The following is a 25401-nucleotide window of genomic DNA, read 5'->3' on the forward strand; positions in this document are numbered from 1 at the left end:
TTGATCATTCGGTTAGATCAAATTTCGATTGACACGCTTATAAGCCGACAGTTGTATACTCACTCATAACATATATAACCTACTAAACAGCAATACTTAGTAATGTATTCCGATTTGAAGGGTGAGTGAGCCAGTGTAACAACAGGCACAACATAACATCTTAGTTCCCAAGGTTGGTGAGGCATCGGCAATGCCGTGAAGGTAGCACGCGAAAGCGATCCCCTGGCGCTCCTCGTTAAGACGGAAAGACTGGTTTTTTAGTAGGTATTCCGATGTTTGGGGCACACTCGGCGCCTTGGACACCGGCGAGCCCCACATACCCCCCCCTCCACTATTCCCGTGGGGGAAACGCGTTTTCACAGCAATAAAAAAAGGCATTGGCAATGTAAAGGATGGCTAATATTCTGTGACCAGTTTCCTTCAAGTAACCCCATTCGTCAGTCTGCCTATCTGACTTTTAAAAATATATATGATGATGAAAAAAATATTTTATTTGAAGAAGTCACAGCATATACATCGTGTGACGCCCTTTAGGTGTAATTGACTGTTTTGCAATGGTCCATTCCCTACATCGTAGTGTAGTATTAAATTAAAAAAAAAAAGTCAGTAATAATTTATAATGGCAACTTTGATTTGGATTCGGAATGTAGTTTTTTAATTATATATTATTAAACGAAAAATGCAATCAAACAGGTAAAAAAAAAAGGAAAAAAACTTTAAGTTTGTCTTTATTCAGATGTCTACTTGTAAAATATCTAAATTAGCATCACAATTAATAGCGCAGATACTTTAATAAACCGCTTATAAATTAAATTAACACGAAAAAAAATATAAAAAAACACATAAATAAATAATCGTAATTAAAAATGTGTAATTCAATGCTTCAACTTCACAGCCTTACTAATAAACGTTGTATACAGGTGCAAAGTTTAATATATATTCATCTCTTTCTGTCATCAATAATTTGATATTCGAAAGAAGAGAAGCTATACAACCGTAATACAACGTTTATTAATAATGGGAATAGTGTACGAAGCATTGTTTGAGGTAAATTAAATTTAAAATAATTTAATTAAAATAGCATATTTATGTAGGAACTAATTGAAACTTACAACACATGATACAAGAAGTCCTAGAAATAAACATTCATAATTTATGTGTGAGCAATATAAGATAAATCGCCATAGAATATTGTTGTGACTTTAATTTAATTTTACGTAAACAAAAGCCCATTAGGTTTTAATTGAGCATAACCTGCAAGAGTCTAGTGAAATGAAAATATTAAAAAAAAAAAAAAAAAAACAGTAAATAATACAACATAGTGAACCATTCTTAAGTATTAAATAAAGATCACTCGATATAATACAATTCACCGTTGTTGGTGTCCTATTTCATAGAAATACATTCCGCTGATTATATCCGGTTGCTATATTCAAGAAACGATCTGTTTTGCTTACGAGTTTTATAATGTAATTCAAAAGCGTCACAATAAAAAACGTTTCGAAATCGCGTTTAACGTTGCTCGTAATTCGAAAACGATCAGTTGATGATTGAAATAACGATTCGTTAAATATAGAGACCGGCCATAAGTATTCGAAATAAGAAATGCAATAATGTAGATATTTTTTCAACTGTAATGTGTGAGCCAAAGTTTTCGTTTTGGGAAGCAATGGACATTGATATCCATATTGAATGTTTATGCAAATATTTTTTAGGACTATTACCGTTATTTTTCGAAATATAACCGAAAGATATTCAATTAAAGAATCGATTAAATTGTTTTTTTTTTTAATATTTATCTTTCCCGGATTATAAAAGAAAAACACAATAGTTTAATTGACACCCTTGAGCGGCATCCACATACGACGCGAAATATTCATATGTACGCTTGCGACAGATATACAAGATATTGTTAAATTAACAATGGCGCTGGTTATGTTGTACAATTTTTTTATAATAATTTAAATACCAATAATTTCAAAACATATTGACTAAATAATACCAATTAATTAACAAAAAATGCATCTTTAAAAGTGTGCCATGCCAAGCCCGGTCTATCTCTATGTTTCATTTATCAATATTAACGACTTCAGCAGTCTAACCTGGTGTAGAAATTAACAAGCGGCCGCCATGTTGTTGGTAAGTGGTCCTTCGCTCAATGCAAAAGTATACAACGCTTTACACTATCCACGGGATCAATGTACCGCTTAAGTAATTTAACTGGCTTACTCATCCTTCAAATTAATGTCGGTTACAAGTTTTGTACAAATAGACAACAGTGACTCATTAAATTTAATCAACAATCAAACTGTTTTTTATGAGATAGGGTTGAATATTCCTAAACTTTATTTTTAATGTAACCATAACTGCGGTACTACTGTATTTATAGCGGACCTATTAATTTATTATCAAGAATATCTAACACAATTGCTAATACATAATATAAGCATGTTATACGTTATTATTTTATCGCTACGTATAGAGATAACCATTTGGTGGACAATCGACTTTATATTTCGTAATACATGTCGCGCACTAAGTCCAATCTAACTCTTTTAACTTTAAGCTAAAAAAGCGCTTTATCTTTTTTATTACTATAAACTAACGTTTACATTAATGCAAGACAACAGCTAGACTCTAGTGCTAAAATGACCTTTACTAATACAAATAGGTGATCTTGCTCGTAAAATATCTGATAATACAAATGGTTCAAAGTTAAATATATTATTGTCTTCCGTATTGAATGTTTTTAAAACGCTATAAAAACATGTAGTATATAAAAAAATCATCATTTAATAACGCAACGCAACCATAGCGTTATTAAATACAATTATTTTTGTAATTAAAAAATGCACGATTAGTTAATTTTTGCCATTATCAGAGGATTGGTAATGACACAATATTTTGTATTCCTTCAACTAAATACGCTTCGGTAGTCTTTTATTGATTACAAAACGAATTTTGATACAATAAGTCGACATCGTATATATAAAATATCTCAACTCGCTGGTTATGGAAACTTTTTAGAAACATTTTTTTTTTTTTATAAAATCGAATTCCCGTTTGAAAATACATTTATATTTTGTCATTGCAATTATTGATGTTTTATACGAACTAAACTATAACCAAAAGTAAAAAATTAATAAACGAAGTAATCGACCGAGGTAAAGCGAAAAAATATTCTGAATATGACAATGGCAATACTTCCGTATTGTCATTTTGACGTAACTTTCTTAAAGATTTATTGGTACAGATTAAATATTAAAGAATATCAATGAATGACAGCAATTGAATTTATATAAATAAATGTGAATCGATTGTTTTCGTTTTTCGGTATTAAGCACCTAGTCGTATGATTTGTTCAATTATTAAACACGACGAACTAAGTATATTCACTGAATGACGAATGAGCTGTAGGATCAAACGCTACTGAATGAAAAGAGACACTCATCTCACTTTGTTTAAGACGTTTATTGGGTATAACGCGTCGAGATATAAAATATCATTATTTAAATAAACTTAAAATCACGTAGGTACATAGACAAAAACGAATTAATAAAATATTTTAAGAAAATAATAATATATAAACTTTTTATATTTACCGTCATTATTTTTTCAAGGAAACGAAAGACGTATGACACAAAAACCCGTTTTCATATATATAAGAATTACGTCATTAAACTGTCAAAGTAAATTATAAGCAATTCATACTCCTAGGTCATTCAATATGAACCTTTTGTAATTTATAATGCTAAAAAATGTATCGACTTCAATATTTCGTGAAATGCATTTTTTCGGGAATCTTATGGACCTTTAAACCTGCTATTTTAAGGCCTATTATTTATGACTATGGCCTCCGTTTCAAGGTCAATAACCTCATCAGTCACTGTCATATCCAGATATTAAAAATATTATAGTATTTGTTTTTTAAAACTAAAATGGGCTAATGTAATACATTACTGATACAGCCGATAATCTTCGGTTAAAACTTACTAAAAATAAAATTAACAGCCAATGAAATATTGTCAATTGTACAATATCTTAGTAGATTAAAAAAATCTCAAATTAAAAATTTCAGATTTCGAACGTTTATATTACGATCGACTTATTAATTTAAAAAAAAAATACTCGAACACAAATATACATAAATATTTTTATAAACCGAAACATTTGAAAATGCTTTCAAAAAACAACTTCAAAGCACGATTATTTAAAAACGACTAGCTTTTAAAAAATATGATCCTATAAAGCCATTGTCTATGATTAATACTATTCATAACAATACTGTATATACGCCAACAAAAACAAATATTACACACAAACATTTTTATCGTAGAAATCGCTAACTCTTTTAAATGAGTTCCCATCAGCAGGATTTTATAATATTTTTTTAAATCAAGTTTCCCCAATATTTTATAAATTAAGTCGCGTCCTATTGAAAACAATCCGATGACATCGACACAGGAACGTCTGACGGTTGTCTATCGTGCATTTATTATCTGCACAGATTCGAGTCCTTAGATATTTAATAATTCCTAATTCAATTACAATAAGTTAGCTAACGTACAAATAACATATTCGAACAACGTTTACAAACAGCTGTCACAAGATGGCGGAGGCGCCTCATGCGACCGGAATCGTGGCGATTCGAAATGGACTTTAACACGACGGAGCACGTTTCGATTTAGACTGGCGTGTAATTTCCGACCGGCTTGTAGAATAGTTGCCCGGTGAAGAGCCGACGGGCGATCTCCTTTAACAGCAGCCCCTTCTCCTTCTTGATCTTGACGAGGAAGCCGCGGTTCTCGTTGGCACGACGGGACAGGTAGGGGAGCACCTCCACCACTGGCCCGTACGGGACGTACTTGTACGCGGAATACCCTGCCTGGCCTGGAAACAAAAACAAAATGTTACAATTACACGAATGATTATTTCTATTATATTTATTTACAATGTAAAAAAAAACGCTGTAATTCAACTATAGCTAGCTGATGATGTGAGCCATAGACCAGTACTGAAAGAGAGCATTGTTATTGCATACTCAGAATAAGCTTTACTTATGAAGAGGGGATTGATAAGACTTAGATCAAAGTTATAGTACATGATATATAGTAATTATATTCATCCATACTTTTCAACTTTTTGACAATATAAGATACTTAATATATAAACATTAAAAAATTGATAGATCTATGAAGGACTTAAAACAAACATAAGTTTAAAAACGTGTATAAGTTTAGAGAAAAAAAACAACACTTCGTACATTGTTGTTCAGCGGTGAAATAACTTGAGATAGAGTGACATGTACTTGGATTAATAAGCAACTCAATTCTCTATATTGTCAAAGAATGCATTGATTTGATCTAACAGAGAAAATACTTGGCCTCATTAAATAGACACAATCAAAATGTACTATTTATTATAACGAAGATTAATTTACTAGATTAATTTTCTAGATACAAAACGAAGCACGTCACTCGCACAGGCCGAGGAGAGGCTCAGCGGACTCACCGAGTGGGAAGGTGATGTGGTCGCACATGCCGAGCAGCTGGCCGAAGCAGACCACCTTGTCTCCGGGCTTGATGTCGTGTTCCTTCATCAGCTGGATGGCGTAGCGGACCGTGTCCTCGTTGTGAGACGCCACCATTATACCCAAGCGATCGCCGTTGGGCTCAGTCTGGAAGCGGGAAAATATTTTCGTAGTTGAGACGCAAACTTTCAAATTTAGAATACTGATAAAATTCAAATAGTTTTAATTCTATGTACTCAACGACAAATTAACTTGAGAAATGTATCAATCGCGACGTACCTTGACCCGGCCGAGGATCTCCTTGAGGCAGCGGTGGAAGGAGTCGGTGGTGGCGGCCACGCTGTCGCACGTCGGGTCCTCGTAGCCCATCGCCGCCGCGCGCGCGCGCTCCTGACACACACACGCGTTAGCGCACACATACAACTGACACCCGTGCCGAAAGAGTTCGGCCAAGGGACCGCCGGCTTTACGAATTTATTTTATCGTAAAAATATATCACTATACAATAAAATGCTAAACTGTATCGGGTTTCCTGATTTATGGAACTGTAATAAACACAGCCCGCTCCGGTCTCCGCTGCGGCAAGTTACTTTTAATTTATCGACAAAACCTCAATAACATTATAAATAAGTTACGGGATGTAAACCTAAGACTTCATGATCTTAAATAACCTTATTGTCACCAGACCGACGTCTTTGTTTCACAGAATAAATCTTATGTATTTGCTATACCTGTTCAATATAAGCCCCTCGGACCAGCTTCGCTCCCCAGTGGAAGTTCTGTCGCTGCGCTTGCTCCAGATCGGTGACGATTTCGTTATAAGTATTCTTCAGGTAGGTTTGGTATGTGTTGAAAACTAGGAACTTATTCTGGAATCAATAAAACACGAAACAAATGAAAAACATTCCGTTATGGATCAATTTCTCCTCCTTTTCATCTTAAGGAAGTTTTGTAAAAATTTAAATAAACTGATATCGTAAATAAATAGTATTTTTGTGATTGAATTATAAAGCCCGACATTTCATTTAAGTTCAATTACTATTTCAAATAAAAATACCAATGGTAGGGCTTTGTGCTGTTTGGATTGAATCTAACATTACATTACACTAGTATTTCTGTGCAAAAATAATATTTTACAATATCGTATTCCGGTTTGCAAGGTAAATAAGCCAATATTCACGGGCACAAGTATCATAATACCTTACCCTTGGATAGCGGCGCCATTGTTTTTTTGACGGCATTTATTAATTCTTACAGTGCCAATGTATAAAATAAAGTCTTGCCATGAGACTCCTTCATTAAACAGAAAGTTCCGAACCCTGATAAAACGCAAACAAAAGCAATCTTATATACTATAAAATGTATGCAACGAACCCTATTGTATCTCCTCATCATTTCCAAACAGATCCTTGAAATTGCAGGCTGGAAATATGTCTGTTCAGCATCAATCATTATTCTAACATCTGACTCATTGGCGACTTTGATAATATTATTAAGTCTCCGTAACATATTCCTGAACATCTCCTCTTCCTTGGGGGATATCTGGGAGATGAGCCGTCTCATCTGACCGGTCTTCGGGTCCGGAACTCGGAAGGAGTCAGACAGGCCCATGTCCTCGTCCAAGATGTTTGACCATGGAAACAAATGGACAATACTGTGGAAATAACAAAAATTAATCGTTAATCACAATTTTTTAAAAGACATCGTGAACAATTTCGGTTTCCTGTTAATTAATCGAATGATCTTTTCAAATGATTTTATATTGTTTGTAAGAGCCTAATCGAGTAAAGTATATTTTAATTAATTTCAGCTTTCTAGACTCAATTGTTTTGGCTGTGCGTTGATAGTCATTTAGGGCAAACGATTTTATAAATATAGCTAAAATAGTGGCCATTTCATATTAAAACCAGAATTTTTTTATTTGGTGGTAGGGCTTTGTGCAAGCCCGTCTGGGTTGGTATCACCCACTCATCAGATATTCCATCGCTAAACAGCAATACTTATTATTGTTGCGTTCCACAGGCACGGCACAAGGGACATAAAATCTTCATGGTGACTCATTACGCAAATTTCTATGGGCGGTTGTAAACACTTAACATCATGTAATCTATTTGTCCGTCCTACACATACAAAAAATGTTATCACAATTTCAATAGCAGCATCATCTAATATAATAACTCAAAAGGACAGTAAGATGAAACTCCTGTTTAAATACAAATGAAAACGAACCAGATGGTAAATTGTTTAATTGAAAGTCAAGCTATAAAGAACATTTAAAAATCTATAACAAGCGTATAAAGTACCTAATGGCTATATATCTACTTTATATGCTAATTAAAACTACTTGCTCCGAACCAAAAAACTCGCTATCCTTTTTAATCTCAAACATGTGCAAGAGATAGCAATACTTTTAGATTTCCAAATTAGTTTAGTTCCGCGATTATATAAGAAAAAAATCAACATCATTACTAGTAAGACATTACAAGCAGTACATAAACAGTGTTTTTAATATAAGCAAAATAATAAACATACAGGAATTTCATCTTAGGACAATTAAAAATATTGTTCAAATAGAAATTAACAAGGCTATGTATTATATACTTAAAAAATAAGTTTTACATTGTCCGTAAAATAATTACACTAAATATTTAGTGTCCACACAAAGATAATAATACGCTTAACCCATTTCCCTAGCCCACTGCTATCTAATACGTACGAAAAGTGTAACAGAGACAAAACGATCGTAGAGAAAATAACTCTTTCTTAAAGCCTAATTGCTCTCGTTTAAAAATAAAATTATTGTTTCGTTCGTTGTCTACGCAGGGTGACAGAAAGATGACAGGTTGACATTAATGAGTCGCACAGTCGCCTTGTCTCTTTCTAGCATTGTCAATTTTGTGGAGAATACAAAAAATATAGTTTATCTACATGTATCATTTAACTATCTGATGCTTATAAAATTACGTAGACTTACCCCTCCTTATCCGAAGTGATCTTCTTCATGAACTCCTGAACTTCCGGCTTGGAGCTAAGGTCACCGAGATACCTTTGCAGGTCCTCGATAGTTTTGTGGTGGGTCAACACGTTGCCTGTTCCACCAGCGATTTGGTGCATATAGCTACGCGCACGCATAATCACCTCCGACAGTTGTAGCTAAAAATATAAACCAAAAATTAATATATTTAAAAAAAATACTAGTAAAGTATTTGAATAATATAATTGTTTCATATTATCATACCAATAATTGAGGTCTTCCGAGAGCCGTCAATTTGACAGCCATTAGGCCAGTGCTTTTCGTTATTCCTAAAAAAAAAATCGAATTTTGAAAAAAAAAACAGAATATATGGCCAGACATTTTTCTTAAATTTGCAATGAAATCTAACCAGCAACGGCATCGATGCTCCTCATGAATGCCTCCATGTTCTTCTCGCAGGCAGCCTCGTTCAGGTAGAAGTATGTCCTGGCGCTGGTCACCTTGTATCTGCGGTCAGCGAATCGCTGTTCCACATGGTACTGCTTAAGTTGCCCCTCTTCCTGTGTGTCCCCGCACGTTGAGATCGACGCGCTGGTGAAGATAGACATATAACAAGTTATTCACAATGATCTAATCAATACTACAACATATATATATATATATATAACAAATTAATAAGTATATATTACTCAAGGTGATATTCACGATCTAGCATTTCATTTTGCCCGACGTTTCGATAGTTAAATAAAACCTAAGCAAAGTAACAGCCCTTAGATGTCCCACGGCTGGGCAAAGGTATCCACTTCTCTAATCGAAATTATTCCATCACACTGCTCTAGTGCAGGGTGACATCATGTGATATAATCCTACATGACACATGCAGGTTCCCTCACAATGTTTTCTTTCACTTAAAACAGCTTCGAAGACCCGAGTAATATATAAATCCTTCAACCATATTTACTTTTTTTTTTTGATGGTGGCAATAAAATACTTATATTTATGTACCGTAACCGTAACAGCCTGTGAATGTCCCACTGCTGGGCTAAAGGCCTCCTCTCCTCTTTTTGAGGAGAAGGTTTGGAGCTTATTCCACCACGCTGCTCCAATGCGGGTTGGTAGAATTCACATGTGGCAGAATTTCAGTGAAATTAGACACATGCAGGTTTCCTCACGATGTTTTCCTTCACCGTAAAGCACGAGATGAATTATAATCACAAATTAAGCACATGAAAGTTCAGTGGTGCTTGCCCGGGTTTGAACCCACGATCATCGGTTAAGATTCACGCGTTCTTACCACAGGGCCATCTCGGCTATTATATTTATGTATTAGATTTAAAAAATCTATCACTGTTAGGTTAGGTTGTTATAGATAGCTATATAATTATTTATTAATAGCTAAAAATAAAAAAAGTATATCGAGGGTTAATATAACTGTACATATCTATTATTATAATTACATAAACTACTACTACCATACTTGCAACACCTACCATGAATAGCGAGTTCATATTCATATGAATTTTTAAAAATTATTTATGTCAAATGAAATTAAAAAAAAAACTATCAACAAAAAATAGGTTTTCTTTCTGAACGTACAAATCACTTTCTCGCGACCCCATTTGCTATTTCTATACAGTGACCTAGAAAAATTCGGCAAGTGGCTAGTATAATCTAAAACGAACTCTATATCGTCGAACACAATAGTTAATTTCGCATAATCAATATATATATAATCATGTTTTTAAGATGTGACACATCAAGGTCGCTTTAATTGAAGACCAGCGATCGAAATTGTTTTCTTACAATTTACTATACAGTTAGGAGATTCCTTGATCATAATTAAAAAAAAAAAAAACGCGCGCTAATTTAAAAACCGCCATTTTGTCGGTGGACAGAAAGGTAAATTAATTAATTCATTATTGACGCGACTTGTGATTTGTTGAATGTGTTCAATTGTGTTATTTGAATTTTTAAGAGTAATTGAGTAATTTACATCAATTTACCTGATTCGGTGTTCTATTTTTAAAAAGACCAATTCGATGTATTTTTTAAAACCAGTTTCACTTTTGTATAAAATGAGTTACACTATATGTGACGAGTATATAATGTAAAATTTTAAAGACACTAAATTTATCTTTATTCAAACAATATAAACGAAATAACTAAAACGTAATTTATATAAATATGTAAATATATTGATTATCCAAAAGCGATAATAAAGACAATCAATAAATTACTAAAGTATAAGTTAGACTTTTTGGTAATAGGGCTTTGTGGAAGTTTTGTGCGTCTGGGTCTCGCTCATCAGGTATTTTGCCGCTAGATAGCAATACTTAATAATGTGTTCCGGTTTGAAAGGTGAGTGTGAACCAATGTAACTAGAGGCACGGAGACATAATATATTATCGTTAGTTCCGAAGGTTGGTGGCGTTTTGAAGATGTAAGAAGTGGTTAATATTTCATACAGCTTTCCTACTGTACCCAATACATCCTGAGCCGAGGTGCAATCTCATAGGAGACCCTCAGGATGAACGGAGGAACCTAAGAACTCTCAAATTTCAAGGCGAATCTAATACTCGCCCTCTCGCCCGGAGAAACTGTACCGGCTAGTGGTACCAACAGCACACAATCATTCAGAAAAAAAACAATTCGTCTCGTTCTTACTCGAGCTGTCGGATCGTACAGACCTTTCGAATAATATTGTGAATAATAAAATAAATAATAGATGTCTCTGCAAAGATTCTCTTAGACACTATAGGGAGCTAAATCCTTGACGTGTCGGTTGGCGTGGTTAGTGGATGCTTGCCTTTCACGCCGAAGGTTGTAGGTTCGATTCCCACCCAGGACAGATAGTTGTGTGAACATGTCTGTTTGTCCTGTAGTCTGGGTGTAATTATCTATATAAGTATGTATTTACAAAAGAAAAATAGTATATGTAGTATATCAGTTGTCTGGTTTCCATAGTACAAGCTCTGTACAAGCTTAATTTGGGATCAGATGGCTGTATGTGAAAAATGTCCCAAGATTTTATTATTATATTATTATTAATCCGTTGCTAATTATTAAGAAAACTAACTATAAAGTAACTAATTTATTAAATTTGTCTCCTAATTTATAATTACAATATGAAAACTTTAAAGTTAAAAAATGATTTTTCATTAATTATTATTTATTTTAATAATATAAAAGAATAATATCAGGTTTACTTACGTAAATGGTATACTTTACGTTCAATTATCAAACTAAATGCATTTTGTAAATCAGTCACGCTAAAGTGACACTATGGAGGTTATGGGGTACGCATTACAAAGTAACTAAAAAGCAAATCTAGATGAGTCGAATGAAAAAAAAAATAAAAATAAAATAAAAAATAACGCAAATCAAAACCCAGCTATCACAAGATCTTGCAAATTCCTCGGTCCGCTTTTAATTAATTCAGTTAACCGTGAACTTGTAACACAGCTTCTGAAATATATTAAATTGTTACAAGATACTATAAAAATAAATAAAATAAAAATAAAAACTTGCCGGTACTTAAAGCGCTCATAAGTATATAACTAACTTGACTAACTTTTAACTTGATTTCGAAACAACAAACGTTATAATTGTTTCACAGCAAAATTAATAACGAAATGGTCATGTTAGAATGTCCCCTTCCTTTTCTATTTTATTCGTAGTAGTATATCTGTCTAGCTCGAACACGATTTCATATTTAGCACAATTATAGTTAATTTATAGGTAACGACTATTAAGTTATATGACAACTTTACTCCAAATAAAGTATTAAAACTAAACAATCTTAGCAGGTATAAAAAATTGGTCCTATCGCCGGATACTTAAGTCTGACCCTGAGTAAGTCATTTTGCATTTAAGGTATTTACGATCCACAATCAAATAAATAAAATTATAATCCTTTTTATTGACTGTTATATTCTACAAAAGTCGGTATTATTATTGAAATGATTTAAAATAAATAATATTCAAAATATTAACGAATTGAATTAAAACAAAATAACGATAAATGTTACAAAAAAGATGGAGGTTTAGATCTTTTTGAATTTAGAATGAATTCTGTAAATTTAAATTGTAAGCTTTGTAGAAATCGTTATAATATGATGCTATACCTGACTTCTCGCTTCTCAGCTTCCTCCTGTGAAAGATCCTCTTCTACGGAGTAATCAAGAATCGACTTCACTCCGAACGAGCGCAATCTGTAAAATAATAATTGAATCTTATTATTATAGAAGGTTAGTGTATGTTTTTATACATCATATTCTAAGCGTTACCGCATTGTTAATGCGATAAAGTTAAAAGTATCATAGTATTTTTTGCTAAAAAAAAACAAAAATTTAAATTTACCTCTCAAGAGTAGGACGAATCTTGTTTTGATCTTCGCCGGCCACAAACTGCCCGTAGAAGGTAGCCTTCATTATAGCCTCGAAGAGCCTTTGTCCCACCATCTGACGCAGACTCTTCATCAACTGCGAACAACCAGGATTTATATCAATTTATTATTATAATTATAACTGCAGATAAAGAAACATACTAATACTGGATTACATAAATCATTTTCAGCTCTATGTTTTTATTTATTTTACTCCATGTATATTTATTGGTTTTCTTTATTTATAAATTTAAGTAATCGTCAATTTCGATGTTTCACTACCGCCGGGCGTCCCTTGTCGGCCACAATTTTTATTTATCGGTCTTGTGCTCTGTAAAGTCGAGATGGCCCAGTGGTAAGAACGCGTGAATCTTAACCGATGAACGTGGGTTCAAACCCGGGCGAGCACCTCTGAATTTACATGTGCTTAATTTCTGTTTATAATTCATCTCGTGCTTTTCGGTGAAGGAAAACATCGTGAGGAAACCTGCATGTGTCTAATTTCATCGAAATTCTGCCACATGTGTATTCTACCAACCCGCACTGGAGCAGCGTGGTGGAATAAGCTCCATACCTTCTCCTCAAAAAAGGGAGAGGAGGCCTTAGCCCAGCAGTGGGACATTTACAGGCTGTTACTGTACTACTGTACTGTGCTCTGTACTCTTTCTGATCATGTTTCGAGAGTAAAAATAGTGAATACTCTTGTGTTAGCGCACACACTTGTGTACTTTAACATGTCCTCATGAGAATGGTCACCGTCGACTGTGCTCACGAGCACCACGCTCGTATTATATTGATAAATATAATAATATGATAATGAGATAAATATAATAATATTTGGCTAACGTTAATACGTTACGTAAGCTTAGCGCTTTTATAGTCAAATTTATTATTTGCTACATTTTCCGAAAATTAAAATAGCATCTAGAACGCTAAAATTCTACAAACGAGATTATTGATTTTAACTTGAAAATTGCCATAAAAAACAAAGACTCCGATTTTTAAGGAACTGACATAAGCCGAGGGTTGCCACTTTTATTTCATACTAAAGATGCTTTCTTAGTAATCGTATTCGCTAAAATACGACACAAACGAGTGTAAGATAAAGGGTATTGATTTTCATTATGTAGATAAAATAATTAAATTAAATTAGAAAAAAAAGCCACGATAAACGTCAAACGAACACAACAACCACAAAAAAAATATAGCTCTTGTTGCAAGCAAATATATAGACAGTGGTTTTTTTCCTTATCTATCTATTTTTAAAGTTGGCAACCTTAGTGATAAGCTAAGAGAAGACAATGTGACATTGAAACTTTTCAAGGGTATGTTAAAATCTATATATTTTAGAGACTTTATCCGACGCCAAGTCTGTTAGACACATACGTCTGACGATCGACCGATTATTATCATCAAGGAATTCAATACGATTATGGATTGTATAAAGAATTCATTTTCAATATTGTTAACATTAAATATAAAACATATATCAAAGTATACGATTATCAATTTACTTCTAAAATGCAACGCTCAAAAAAAGAGACATCTGTGACAACCCTAACACGAGATGTTATGCCTCGCGCGCCCGTAATTCTTAATATTTCTATATTTAGTTCACTTTCGCTGCACAAATATTGTCGTGTAGCCAATGATATCGTTAGCTTCAAACGCGGTTATTTTTGACTGAGTGCAACACACTCGAAAAAATTTATTACTGTAAACATTGCAATAAATAAAAACGAAAGAAACTTCCTAGTATTCATTCGTCTTCATGTTGGAGACAATCTTTGTATAATAAAGAATCTCGTGAGTCCATCGAAAACCCAATGCCGGTTCAGAGAATAAAATTGATTAAGCTATATAAACACAATTGAATATAAACAATATAGTTTCAGAACAAAAGGCTGTCTTACTATGTCCTTCAGATGACCTTTAATTTAATGATAATTCGGAAATAAAATAAAACAAGTTTTAGTATAAATAATAAATCAATATTGCTATCGTAAAATTTCACAGCCAATATTAGTATTAGTACGATGGTATCTGTAGTTAATTGTTTGGAAGTTAACAGCGTAAACATAATGCCTGAACGCGGGAACTCTGTTTGGTCGACACGATGAGACCATTGCCATCTTATCGAACTACAAGGATTAGCTGCGCAGTTGGCTAGTCTCCATTGAGAACGGTCGACATGGCTTAGATTGATGCATACGATAATGTAACTATCCTTTCTTTTTCATAAACACAAGTACAAATACTCAAGTCATAAAATCAGCAGTTCGGAATTTTGGCTCAAAATCGAATCTTTAAGGCGATAAACTGAACAGTGACGATCTCGCTTCCTGAGATTTACAAAACTGAAAAAAAATGAGATTCCTTAATGTAATTATACATTATATACTAATAATTTATTATAATGCCAAATTTTAACCGTTTACTTACGAACAACTAAGTCAAGGGCCTGGTGTATGGATAATAATAGACATCAATCTATCAAATATTATAAACATATAACACGACGTTCCCGCGTCACATTATCAAAATTTACCATCAGACAAACTACGCCACTGCTACTTGTTATCCGTTATCATGATATAAATCTACGAACTTTCCAATTATCAGTGTGGAAGTCTTCAGATTCGCCAGACATGTAAAGTTATCAGATATATTCATCTTTAATCTATAGAATTTGCGCGATAATTCATCAAAACTAATATCACGGGTTGATGGACATTCACATAAATACATGACGTGACATAGTCAAATCGATTTCGGTTTTTTAGGGGTTTTCACGAGTCTTCCAATGATCTATTTCAGTTAGATTACATTTTCAGACAAACATGACATGATACAACTGCAAAATGTCAAATAAACGCACAGGTATCGAACCATTGAGAAAGTCAAAAGTTATTCTTTTATTTTACCAAAATTGCATACATAATTATCCTATCAGCTTGTTCTAATCCCCTTTTTATTTGGATTCAGTGCAACGTATTTCATAATGCTACTTAAAAAGTAATCAGCAGATTTCTACGGAGAACGGTCTCGACATTTTGCAAATCCTCCTTAAAAATGCTATGCAATTAATAAATATTTCCTATCAGCACTTACGAGATTCACCATTGAGATGAATAAGATGGAGACTATTACATTCTAAAGAAACCTCTTGGTATTTCAAACTGTAAAATACAGTATATAATACAGAAAGGGTGGTAATGCGTGGGTTTAAGATTCAATAGCCCAGCAGTTTAGTCAATCAAGTGATATAGAAATCTAAATTTACATGTAATTTTAGCTAACTGCCGCCACACGCCTGAGATGAGTGTTACACAATTTAAGGAAATAGAAACCTTAGCATTCCCGTATTATATAATTATTGCAAAAACGTATACAATTTCATATATCTAAATACGAGCCGATGGTAAAATAGCTATAGTTAAAATTAACCCAATTGTCTAAAAACCATGGTAACAAAAAGAGTGACTAAGCCCTTATGTAAGTATATTTGGCTAGTATTCCGACAATCTTAGTCTACGTGGATTTTTACTGCTCAAAGCTGCCAATAAAGCGTTGAGTATATAGCTTTGCGAATTTTCAAAGAACCGTGTATATAGCCCATAGTACAAATTTACTGTCCTTTCTTATGTTTTTGTACCGTAACAGCCTGTGAATTTCCCAATGCTGAAAAATGAAATTAGACACATGCAGGTTTCCTCCCGATGTTTTCCTTCACCGTAAAGCACGAGATGAATTATAATCACAAATTAAGCACATGAAAAGTTAGTGGTGCTTGCCCGGGTTTGAACCCACGATCATCGGTTAAGATTCACGCGTTCTTACCACTGGGCCATCTCGGCTTGTACTTGTATTTAAACTAAAATATACATTTATTTCTTCGTCACATCGAAGATATAGAATAAAAGCTACGTATATTTAACCACACACATAACATCAGCCCTTCACTTTTATACTATTTATTTGGGACGTGTATAAGTGCCATAGGAAGTTCGCAAATTTTTAACGTCCAATCGCTTACCTAAACCTGCTTGGGAATGCGGCATGGTTGAACAACACTGAGCTAACACTAATACCACAAAAATTCCAATCGACTCAACATCCCATTACTGAAAATAGTTTCAATCGATCCATTTATTTCTGGGTACATATTTTGAATTACGGTGGAATTAAAGCGTGCAATTTTCAACCCACAATTATGATTATTTTTACTTTTCAAAACGAAAACAATATTTATAACAAGGAATATCCAATTATAAAAAAAATATGTAAGTATTCAAAAGGTAATTCATCAAATAGCGACAATAGTATGCCACAAAACTCTATCATTTTGTTAATTTATAAAAAAATTATATGATTTAAATAAATTTTCGCACGTTATTTAACAACATAGAACTATTGTTTTCCATAGTTATTACCAATATCGTTCTCTCGTACACTGACCGGCAAACATTCTCCTCTTAAGGGGAAGGTTTGAAGCTTGTTTCACATCGCTCCTCCAAAACGGGGTATTGTATGTCGCAGACTTTCATCCGACATATGTAGGTTTCATTACGAAGTTTTCCCTCACCGAGAAGCACGTGATTAATTGTAATCACAAATAAGTATATGAAAGCCTGAATTTGACAAAGTGTTTGTTTAAAATACCCCGAGAAAAATAATCAAAGTAGGCCTTGGTAGGCCCAAGGCGCTTAGACTCTTAAATTATCACGAAATAGTATCCTTTATCCTTTATATTTATATTTGTACCAATTTTCTGTTTTTTTTTTTTATATTATAGGTAGTTGGACGCACACATGGGCCACCTGATGATAAGCGAAACCGCCTATAGACATTGGCGATGTAAGAAATATTAACCCTTCCTTACATCGCCAATGCGCTAGCAACCTTAGTTACTAAGATATCTATATACTCCTTATTCGTTGTTTTTCACTTTAATCCAGAATATATTTGATCCAATCTACGACTTTCCAATTTCATTCAAATGCAGTTACTACAAAACCACACTTAAGAAGTGAGGTTTTGTAGAATTAGGTAACTTTAAGAATAATTGTCATCGTAGCTATGCGCAAACATCGCAAAATCGTTGTTTTTAGGATTTGTCAATAAAAGAAGGAATTTAACTATACACTACTAATATACGAATGCAATGATTTCCTCACCGCTGCACAGGACGTATTATAGTGTATAAGTATGTGCGCAAACGCAAGTGAACTCTCTATTTCCAAAATCTCATAATTCAACATGAGGCATATCAGACACCCCAGTAGTCGTCTTATTTACATTTTATACGATGCTTGGCAATGTAAACAATGTCAGCTTCCAAACTCCGAGGAGCTACTGACATTTGGTTTAAAAAATATCTCTATTTGACATTAAATTTTAATGACTTTTAATCTCAATCCAGATTTTGATTCCAGAACCACGCTATCTACAGTGCTTTAAACAAGCCATTAGTGATTAGACGGACAAGTTAGGTATAAAATATTCACATACTTTGACAGATGTCTAAATAGCATATTTTGTCTCTTTTTTTCTCTCTGTTCTCATACAACCTATCGAATCGATATTCGATTTGACAAGTATTAAAAAGGATTTTTTTTATATTATAAAAATAAAGATTCAAAAATCGTTCTTCCCTATAAATTATTATTAAATTAAACGAAATTAAAACATAAAAATCATAAAAACCATCTTCGAGGAATTTTTCCCTGTTATTTCGTTCACACGACTGAGTTTTAAGTAAAAAAAAATGCAATCGCAAAATGTCTAGCGATTTCAACTACACAGCAATCTGCTACTTTTATGTTATTCAAACAAAACTATACCCAAGTGAGTAAAATATAAAGATAAAAATGCACTGACATTAAAACAATCGCATTTCCCCCATCCAAGCGTCTGTCACGCGAAACTCAACTCTAAAGTATTGATATACAGATCATCTGATTCTTGTCTGTCATTCTTAAACCGGTTCACTATCAAGGCTAAGTTCATTGACGGGAACATTTGAACTTTTCTAAACTATTTATTTTACTTCATACAAGGTATTTCCTATAAATATTAAATACATAAAGTTACAAAGATTACAAGTGCCGAATTTTAAAAACAACGTTTTTTTCATTATAATCTGGAAGTTAAAGTCTGGTAAAGTAGCTTGTACAATATCGTGCCTGCCAATGATGTGGCGTGCAAGAGCACGTGACAGCTACTATCACAGCGTTCTTTATAAATAACAAAAATTTCATTGAGTAATTATAACACAAATAATATATGTATATACGTATATATAACGCTGATATCTTTTTAGTTTTTCAGTCGTAATTAAACATATAGACATATATTTAAATCATTATGTGATTCTCGTTGTTCGTCAGCCCGCTTCGAAGAATGTTAAATAAAATGTGGTATTATTTTTCAATACTAAATAAGATTCTTCTAAGCTTTCCCTCTTTACTATAACATTACTGATTGATTTCAAAGGCAAAATGAAACTGAATAACAATCCGGCAGGACGACGACGAAATCATACACCTTGCTCCATTATCAAACTAACATTATAAATATGCTACCCGTGCATGATTGTATGTTTTTTTTTATAGAATAGGAAGGTGGACGAGTATATGGGCCACCTGATGGTAAGTGGTCACCAAACGCCCTTAGACATTGGCATTGTAAGAAATGTCAACCATCGCTTATAGCCAATGCGCCACCAACCTTGGGAACTAAGATTTAATGTCCCTTGTGCCTGTAATTACACTTTTGAAAGAACATTATAAAATGTAACTTTTATGAAGATTACCAACAATTTCTACAACATTATTTTTGACTAAGCTTTTTACTGTACATGATGACGAGCGAGTTATTTCAAAACAATCACAAAAAATCTAGTCCACGCACTGGCATACTTATCTATTACAAAAAAAACCGTTACATTTCGGCGAACTGTATTTGCGAATAGTAATATCAAATCTTTATTCAACTTGGGAGCGTAACTTGCTTTGTTGCTGTCAATGCACCACCATTTCCGGAAAAAATACCTCAATTCTGAGAAAAACCAGATTTTATTTTACCTATCTTAACTTCCCAAAAAGTATAACGTAACTTTTTGTTAAATTAATTTTAATACGATTAAAATTAATTTAACAAAAAGTTACGTTAGTGTTTTAGAGTTCTAAAAAAATCATCAAACTCATCTTGTTAGACTTTTCGAAGTATATCAAATTTAGGAGATATAATATTAGTTTTAGAATTTATAAGATAGTCGCAAAAAGTCTAACAAATATGTTTGTTAAAACTACTTCGAAGCGGTTTTTCAGCAAACGTGAGTAAATGTATTTGTCTATCAAATAAGAGTTTCACGTTTATTACACCAATATTCTGGTTTATAGCAATTTTTTCCGAATGGAAAATTTCAAGTCGCACTTTTAGTGTCTCATCGTCATCAGTCTAAATATTATCGACTAATCTTATAGCCGGTCCTGATTCGTCATTAAAAGTTTTGAGTAAAACTTTAGCTATAATAACTAAAATATCCATCTCTGAAGATTTTTTGAAACGACATTTAATATTATAGTGGACAAGGCTAAATTAAACACAAAAGCACTAAAAATCCTTGCTGGCATAGTCTGATGGAAGAATCCGACTCAGCTGGATAGAGATAGAAAGTAAAACGAAAGGCTTATTGTCAGCGAACATTAGATTATCCAGATAAACCGGGGTTAGGAAGGTAGTACTGAGAATTTAATGAACAAAAAACTCAATAACTTCTACCGTCCCGCCCCGAGATGCTCGTCCTGAAACTCGGAATCTGCTGTCGTAAAAGGTAGCTAAAATAACCTATAATATATAAAATATAAACTGTACCCGATTGACTTGAAATTTGTCAAAGTTACTCCTTCCTCGACGTAGACGCTTACTAAGAGCGAATCTTACGCAAATCCTATCCAAAATATATTTTTCGTCTTATCTACCCTTGAGAAGCCGGGGCGACTAGTTTATCTATAAAATTTTGGATGAAATTTGGTTTACGATTAATAAGTCTACTATTATCAACAGCCTTGATGTTGAACTATAACATAAACAGATAAGATGAGGAGTCACCTTTCCAAAGAAAGATTCTATAAGAAATTTCAAAATCAACAAAGCAAGCATCAATTGTTTAGTGGCTGCCCGAGTTTGTATAACATTCTTCAAATGGCTCATTGCTTTTGTTAAATGCGGTTTTAGGCGGTGAAAGATAACAACGTCATTTTGTACCTTACACTTTGTATATTACGATAAAATAAATAACATCTTTGTTTTATTTATATTTAATAAGTACTAAATATACTTATTTTTTCAGAATATAGATTTGTGGTTTAAAGAGGATTTCTCATGGGGTATTTCATTAATTATTTTGACCAGAGACGCTTGGATTTTTTTCTGTTTTTTATTTTAATTTATAATATGGAGCAGATGAGCATATGATCCAAGAGTAAACCAAATCTACACTGTCAACCACCACTCATCATCTCTCATCCAAATATCATCATCATCAACACTCATCATCCAAACCAGACGTCGGTCAGCGATACAAATACTATTATAATATTATATAATAAATATAATATATGTGGTGCCACCACCCACTCTATAATTATTTATGAACAAAAAACCTATAAGTATTTAAAAAACTTCCAAAAAAAAAAAATATCAAAATTTAGACAATTATTGTGAAAGGCAGTGTTTATATTCGTTATCATTTTGTTAATAACACAAATCACTTCTCGTCTGTCGTATACCTACATGTCTGTCGTAAACTGGTATTTGATAAGATTCCACTGAATGAATCGTATAATGTAAATATTTGATAACGATACAATTCACCCTTATCTTTCATATTATTGACATAACTAAAGTATTTCTTTTATTATATCTCATACATTTATATGATGATTACGTATAATAAGTACGTTTTTTTGTTATAGTTATAATGTTATATAAAATTAAAATTATCTAATTATTGAAGCAAATAACCTCTAAGGTATATCCATTCCTTTTGACGTCAGAATAATAATTTATCGGTGAATTTTTACTTATTTTAAAACAAAATACAAATCATAAGTTTATATATATAATATTTAAACAGATAAAAAAATGTTGTTATTAAAAAGTATATATTCACTACGTGGAGGTAGCATTTTCTTTAATCCGTATCAAATAAATAAGCCATCTGACGTTGAAGTCCTAACATTCTCATTAAGATAGATCACTTTTGAATCATGTTACAGGATTGAATCAATCTAAAGCTACCACCGGTTCAGAATGATAGATTTTATCGAGAAGAACCGGAGAGAAAGTCAGAAATATAATTTTGAATGCAAAGAACTCTTATGACTTCGGTCTTCGAACAGATGGTTACAATAACTACCTCGTAGCCCCGACTTTCTACGGCTAAAATTCGTATAAGGTTACTAATCCCATTTAAATGGCTATGCATTAACAGTCGCTCAAAACAATGAAGCGGTAATTTTTACATATCATTAATAATAATGATAAATGAATAATAATTATTTAAATAGAACAAAAGGAAATAATTTGATTTAATTGGCAATTTTGATTTTTCAAAAAACCCTTTATGTAAATATTAATTTCATCACTGGAGGAAAACCTACGATGATTTACGAATTTATGACGTCACATTGAAGGCAATAAGGATAAAATTTAACAGTTTCATTTTTCATATTTCTGCATGCATTCAGCGACGGTTGACACTTGCTTGAACCTACCTATCTTGTACCTACATTTCACTATCTACCTGTCTTCTGACAAAGCGACGACATTGAAATAAGCCATCTATTCAAAAGGAGAGGAATCCTTGGCCCAACAGTAAATGGGCCACCCGATGTTAAGTGGTCACCATCGCCCATAGACATTAGCGACAAGCATATTAAACATTCCTTACATCACCAATGCGCCACCGATCTTTGGAACGAAGTTGTTATGTCCCATGTGCTAGTTACACTGGCTCACTGACACTTCAGACCGGAATGCAACAATACTAAGTAATGCTATTACTATGATTGTATATCGATCTATGTCGAACGTAATATGCGAACCCAAACACAAAACAATGCATCAGATTATAAATACGAAAGGTACTCTTTCCGTTTGTATGTTTGGCTATGCATAGGTCCTGGAATGTGAGGGAGAAATACATAATTGTGAAGCGAATGGATTGAACACTGCATTTCCTTAAATACAACATTTATAAAGTAACGACTTAATCATTCTTAATAATCTAAACTTTTCATGTCGTAAAAATTAATAATTGTAAATTTTTTACGATATTAATTAAAGTAATGTATACACATAATATTATATACATATTATATTATAATAAGTAGGAGAATCTGTATCCCTGATAACGTGTATGCAAAATTTCATGATGATTAGTAATTAAAACATTACAGCGTAACTAAACAAACTCGCTTTCCCATTTAGGACAAACAAACAAACATTAATTTTTATCTTTATTGATAATCTATAAAAAATAAAACCAACTAACTATAATATCGAATTGCCTGCTGCAAAAACGCATTACGCGTTTCCCCACGGTAATAGTGGGGGGGCATGTGGGACTCACCGGTGTCCAGGGCGATAAGTGCGCCCCGAACATACCCCCTAAAAAAACCACTAAAAACCTTTCCGTTTTAACGAAGAGCGCTACGGGATCGCTAGCGCATCTTACCGTGACCAATATAGAATTGTCCACCACTGGGCTAAAGCTTCTCTCCTCTTGAGAGTTGGAGTTAATTTTAAATTTTTTGTGTCATAGCACATGAAGGTTTGCTCACAATATTTTCTTTCATCCCCAAGACGTACACTCAGTGTTACTTGCCGGATTTGAACCCACGATATTAGTTTATTGTCACGTTTTCAATCCACTGAGTCACCTGACCTCATTATTTAGTAAAAAGAGAATTCAATCTATTCTTAACTTACACATGCAGCCTTTTTTGTTAACATAAAAAAAATATTAGAATATTTACATAAATGAATACTACTAATATAATAATAATAATATATATATATTTATTTTGTAATTCTTTCAAGTAAATTTCAATGTTAATTCAATTTATGAAACATTAACCTAAAAAAAGTCACGTTTTACGTTTTATTTACTTCGATGTCTAATTAATTGGATAATTGAATTTAAAATATAATAATTTAGCGATAAATATATGTGCCTATTTATATTAAAAGTTAATTACATTATTTTATAAAAGAATAGTCTAATTCTTTATCAATGTATATTGTAACTATTATACAAAAATGATCTTTTTGTTTAAGGATTTAATGGCTGAAGAATATCGAATAGCCCTGTTAGGTAATAAACCATGCCCCTTAATTTCAAGCCTAAAAGGTCTAGCCAGCGGAGCCGGCGCATGCGCTGTCCAACCAAGAAAAAATCCATTTTTTCATTCATATAATATTTCAATTGTTACAAAATGCTTAATGCTTAGATTTTGACTACGTAACAGTCTCATTATTGGCAATCAAATAATTTTATTGTTATTATCTTACAAATAACACCTATCATAAAACTTATTACCTCGCGGTGACGTAACCGCTCTCCACAAAGTATTTTACGATTTTTTCTAGTGTATTCGGCAAATACCCTATTTTCTGCAAACTGCACAATGCATTAAACTCGGATTACATAAAACAAGTTACGAAGCGGTCGGCCAGCGTGCCGGCCGCCGGGACACGTGCACGAAAGCAATGCGTTCCTGAATCCGAACAAACGAGACATCACTCACCGTAGCCGAATTAAATTCAAGGACTCGTGTCTCGGTTAATTTTAGTAATTTCTGTACGTTGGCGAACAAAAGCCGGTACACCGAGCCACGTTACATAACTATCAGCTGAGAATCGATTCACTCACCATATCGTTGTTCTCGACAATCCAGTTGATCGAGCATATTTGATAGACGAGATACGCCCGGACTAGTTCGCTGGTTTTTTTGCTTTTGAATGCGTCTTTGGGACTATTGAAGGATAAGTCGAGTTCGTCGCGGGAAGGCGGCGGCGTGGACAGGACTCGGACGCCTCGGGGCGCATTTACAGCCAGCCGACGTAGCAGAGCCATAGTTAAAACTCCGCGCACTGATCACTTGGTACACACGCGTCAACCCGCCGCCGCTGACAACTGACAACTGCTTGACAATGAACACTGACGTACCGGCGCTCGATACCGCGACTGAGACTGCGCACGCAATCGTTCCAATTATAAATCCCACGGAGGTGTGTCTCCGGTGCAAAGTGCTATTGGTTGGATTTCTGCCGGCCAGCACGCGTCGCCGGTTTTCTACACAAACGTCATTGCGTACACCATACTAAGAATCGATCTCTAGCGCTGTCAGACTATTATGTCACTTATTATGCTATACAATGCTGTTATTTCTTTAAAAATGCGACGTTTTATAAAGTTATTGGGTACTTCGTGAGCAATGAATA

The 25401-nt window shown here is 33.5% G+C and overlaps 1 protein-coding gene across 1 annotated transcript; it reads right to left on the minus strand.

The window, feature by feature from the left end:
- Window positions 1-711: 711 nt before the first annotated feature.
- On the minus strand, window positions 712-25155 carry LOC126775241 (proline dehydrogenase 1, mitochondrial). Its single transcript, XM_050497039.1, has 11 exons — window positions 24830-25155; window positions 12864-12985; window positions 12629-12715; window positions 8914-9095; window positions 8769-8833; window positions 8505-8683; window positions 6905-7184; window positions 6262-6399; window positions 5810-5920; window positions 5512-5677; window positions 712-4890 (listed from the first exon to the last, which is right to left on the minus strand). Exons 1-11 carry the CDS (start codon window positions 25031-25033, stop codon window positions 4685-4687), a joined length of 1740 nt encoding a protein of 579 aa, XP_050352996.1. The 5' UTR covers window positions 25034-25155; the 3' UTR covers window positions 712-4684.
- Between the last annotated feature and the right edge of the window lie 246 nt (window positions 25156-25401).

This window comes from Nymphalis io, chromosome 18, assembly GCF_905147045.1.
Source record: "Nymphalis io chromosome 18, ilAglIoxx1.1, whole genome shotgun sequence".
NCBI classification, from domain to species: domain Eukaryota; kingdom Metazoa; phylum Arthropoda; class Insecta; order Lepidoptera; family Nymphalidae; genus Nymphalis; species Nymphalis io.

What these genes read in the sequence shown, in the direction of transcription:
- LOC126775241 (XM_050497039.1), bottom strand. Translation starts at nt 25,033, where the DNA reads ATGGCTCTGCTACGTCGGCTGGCTGTAAATGCGCCCCGAGGCGTCCGA. An exon ending in GCTGAGAAGCGAGAAGTCAG is followed by an intron (nt 9,096 to 12,628) that starts GTATAGCATCAT and finishes TATCTTCACCAG; the next exon opens with CGCGTCGATCTCAACGTGCG. An exon ending in AGATCCTCGGCCGGGTCAAG is followed by an intron (nt 5,678 to 5,809) that starts GTACGTCGCGAT and finishes TCCCGCTTCCAG; the next exon opens with ACTGAGCCCAACGGCGATCG.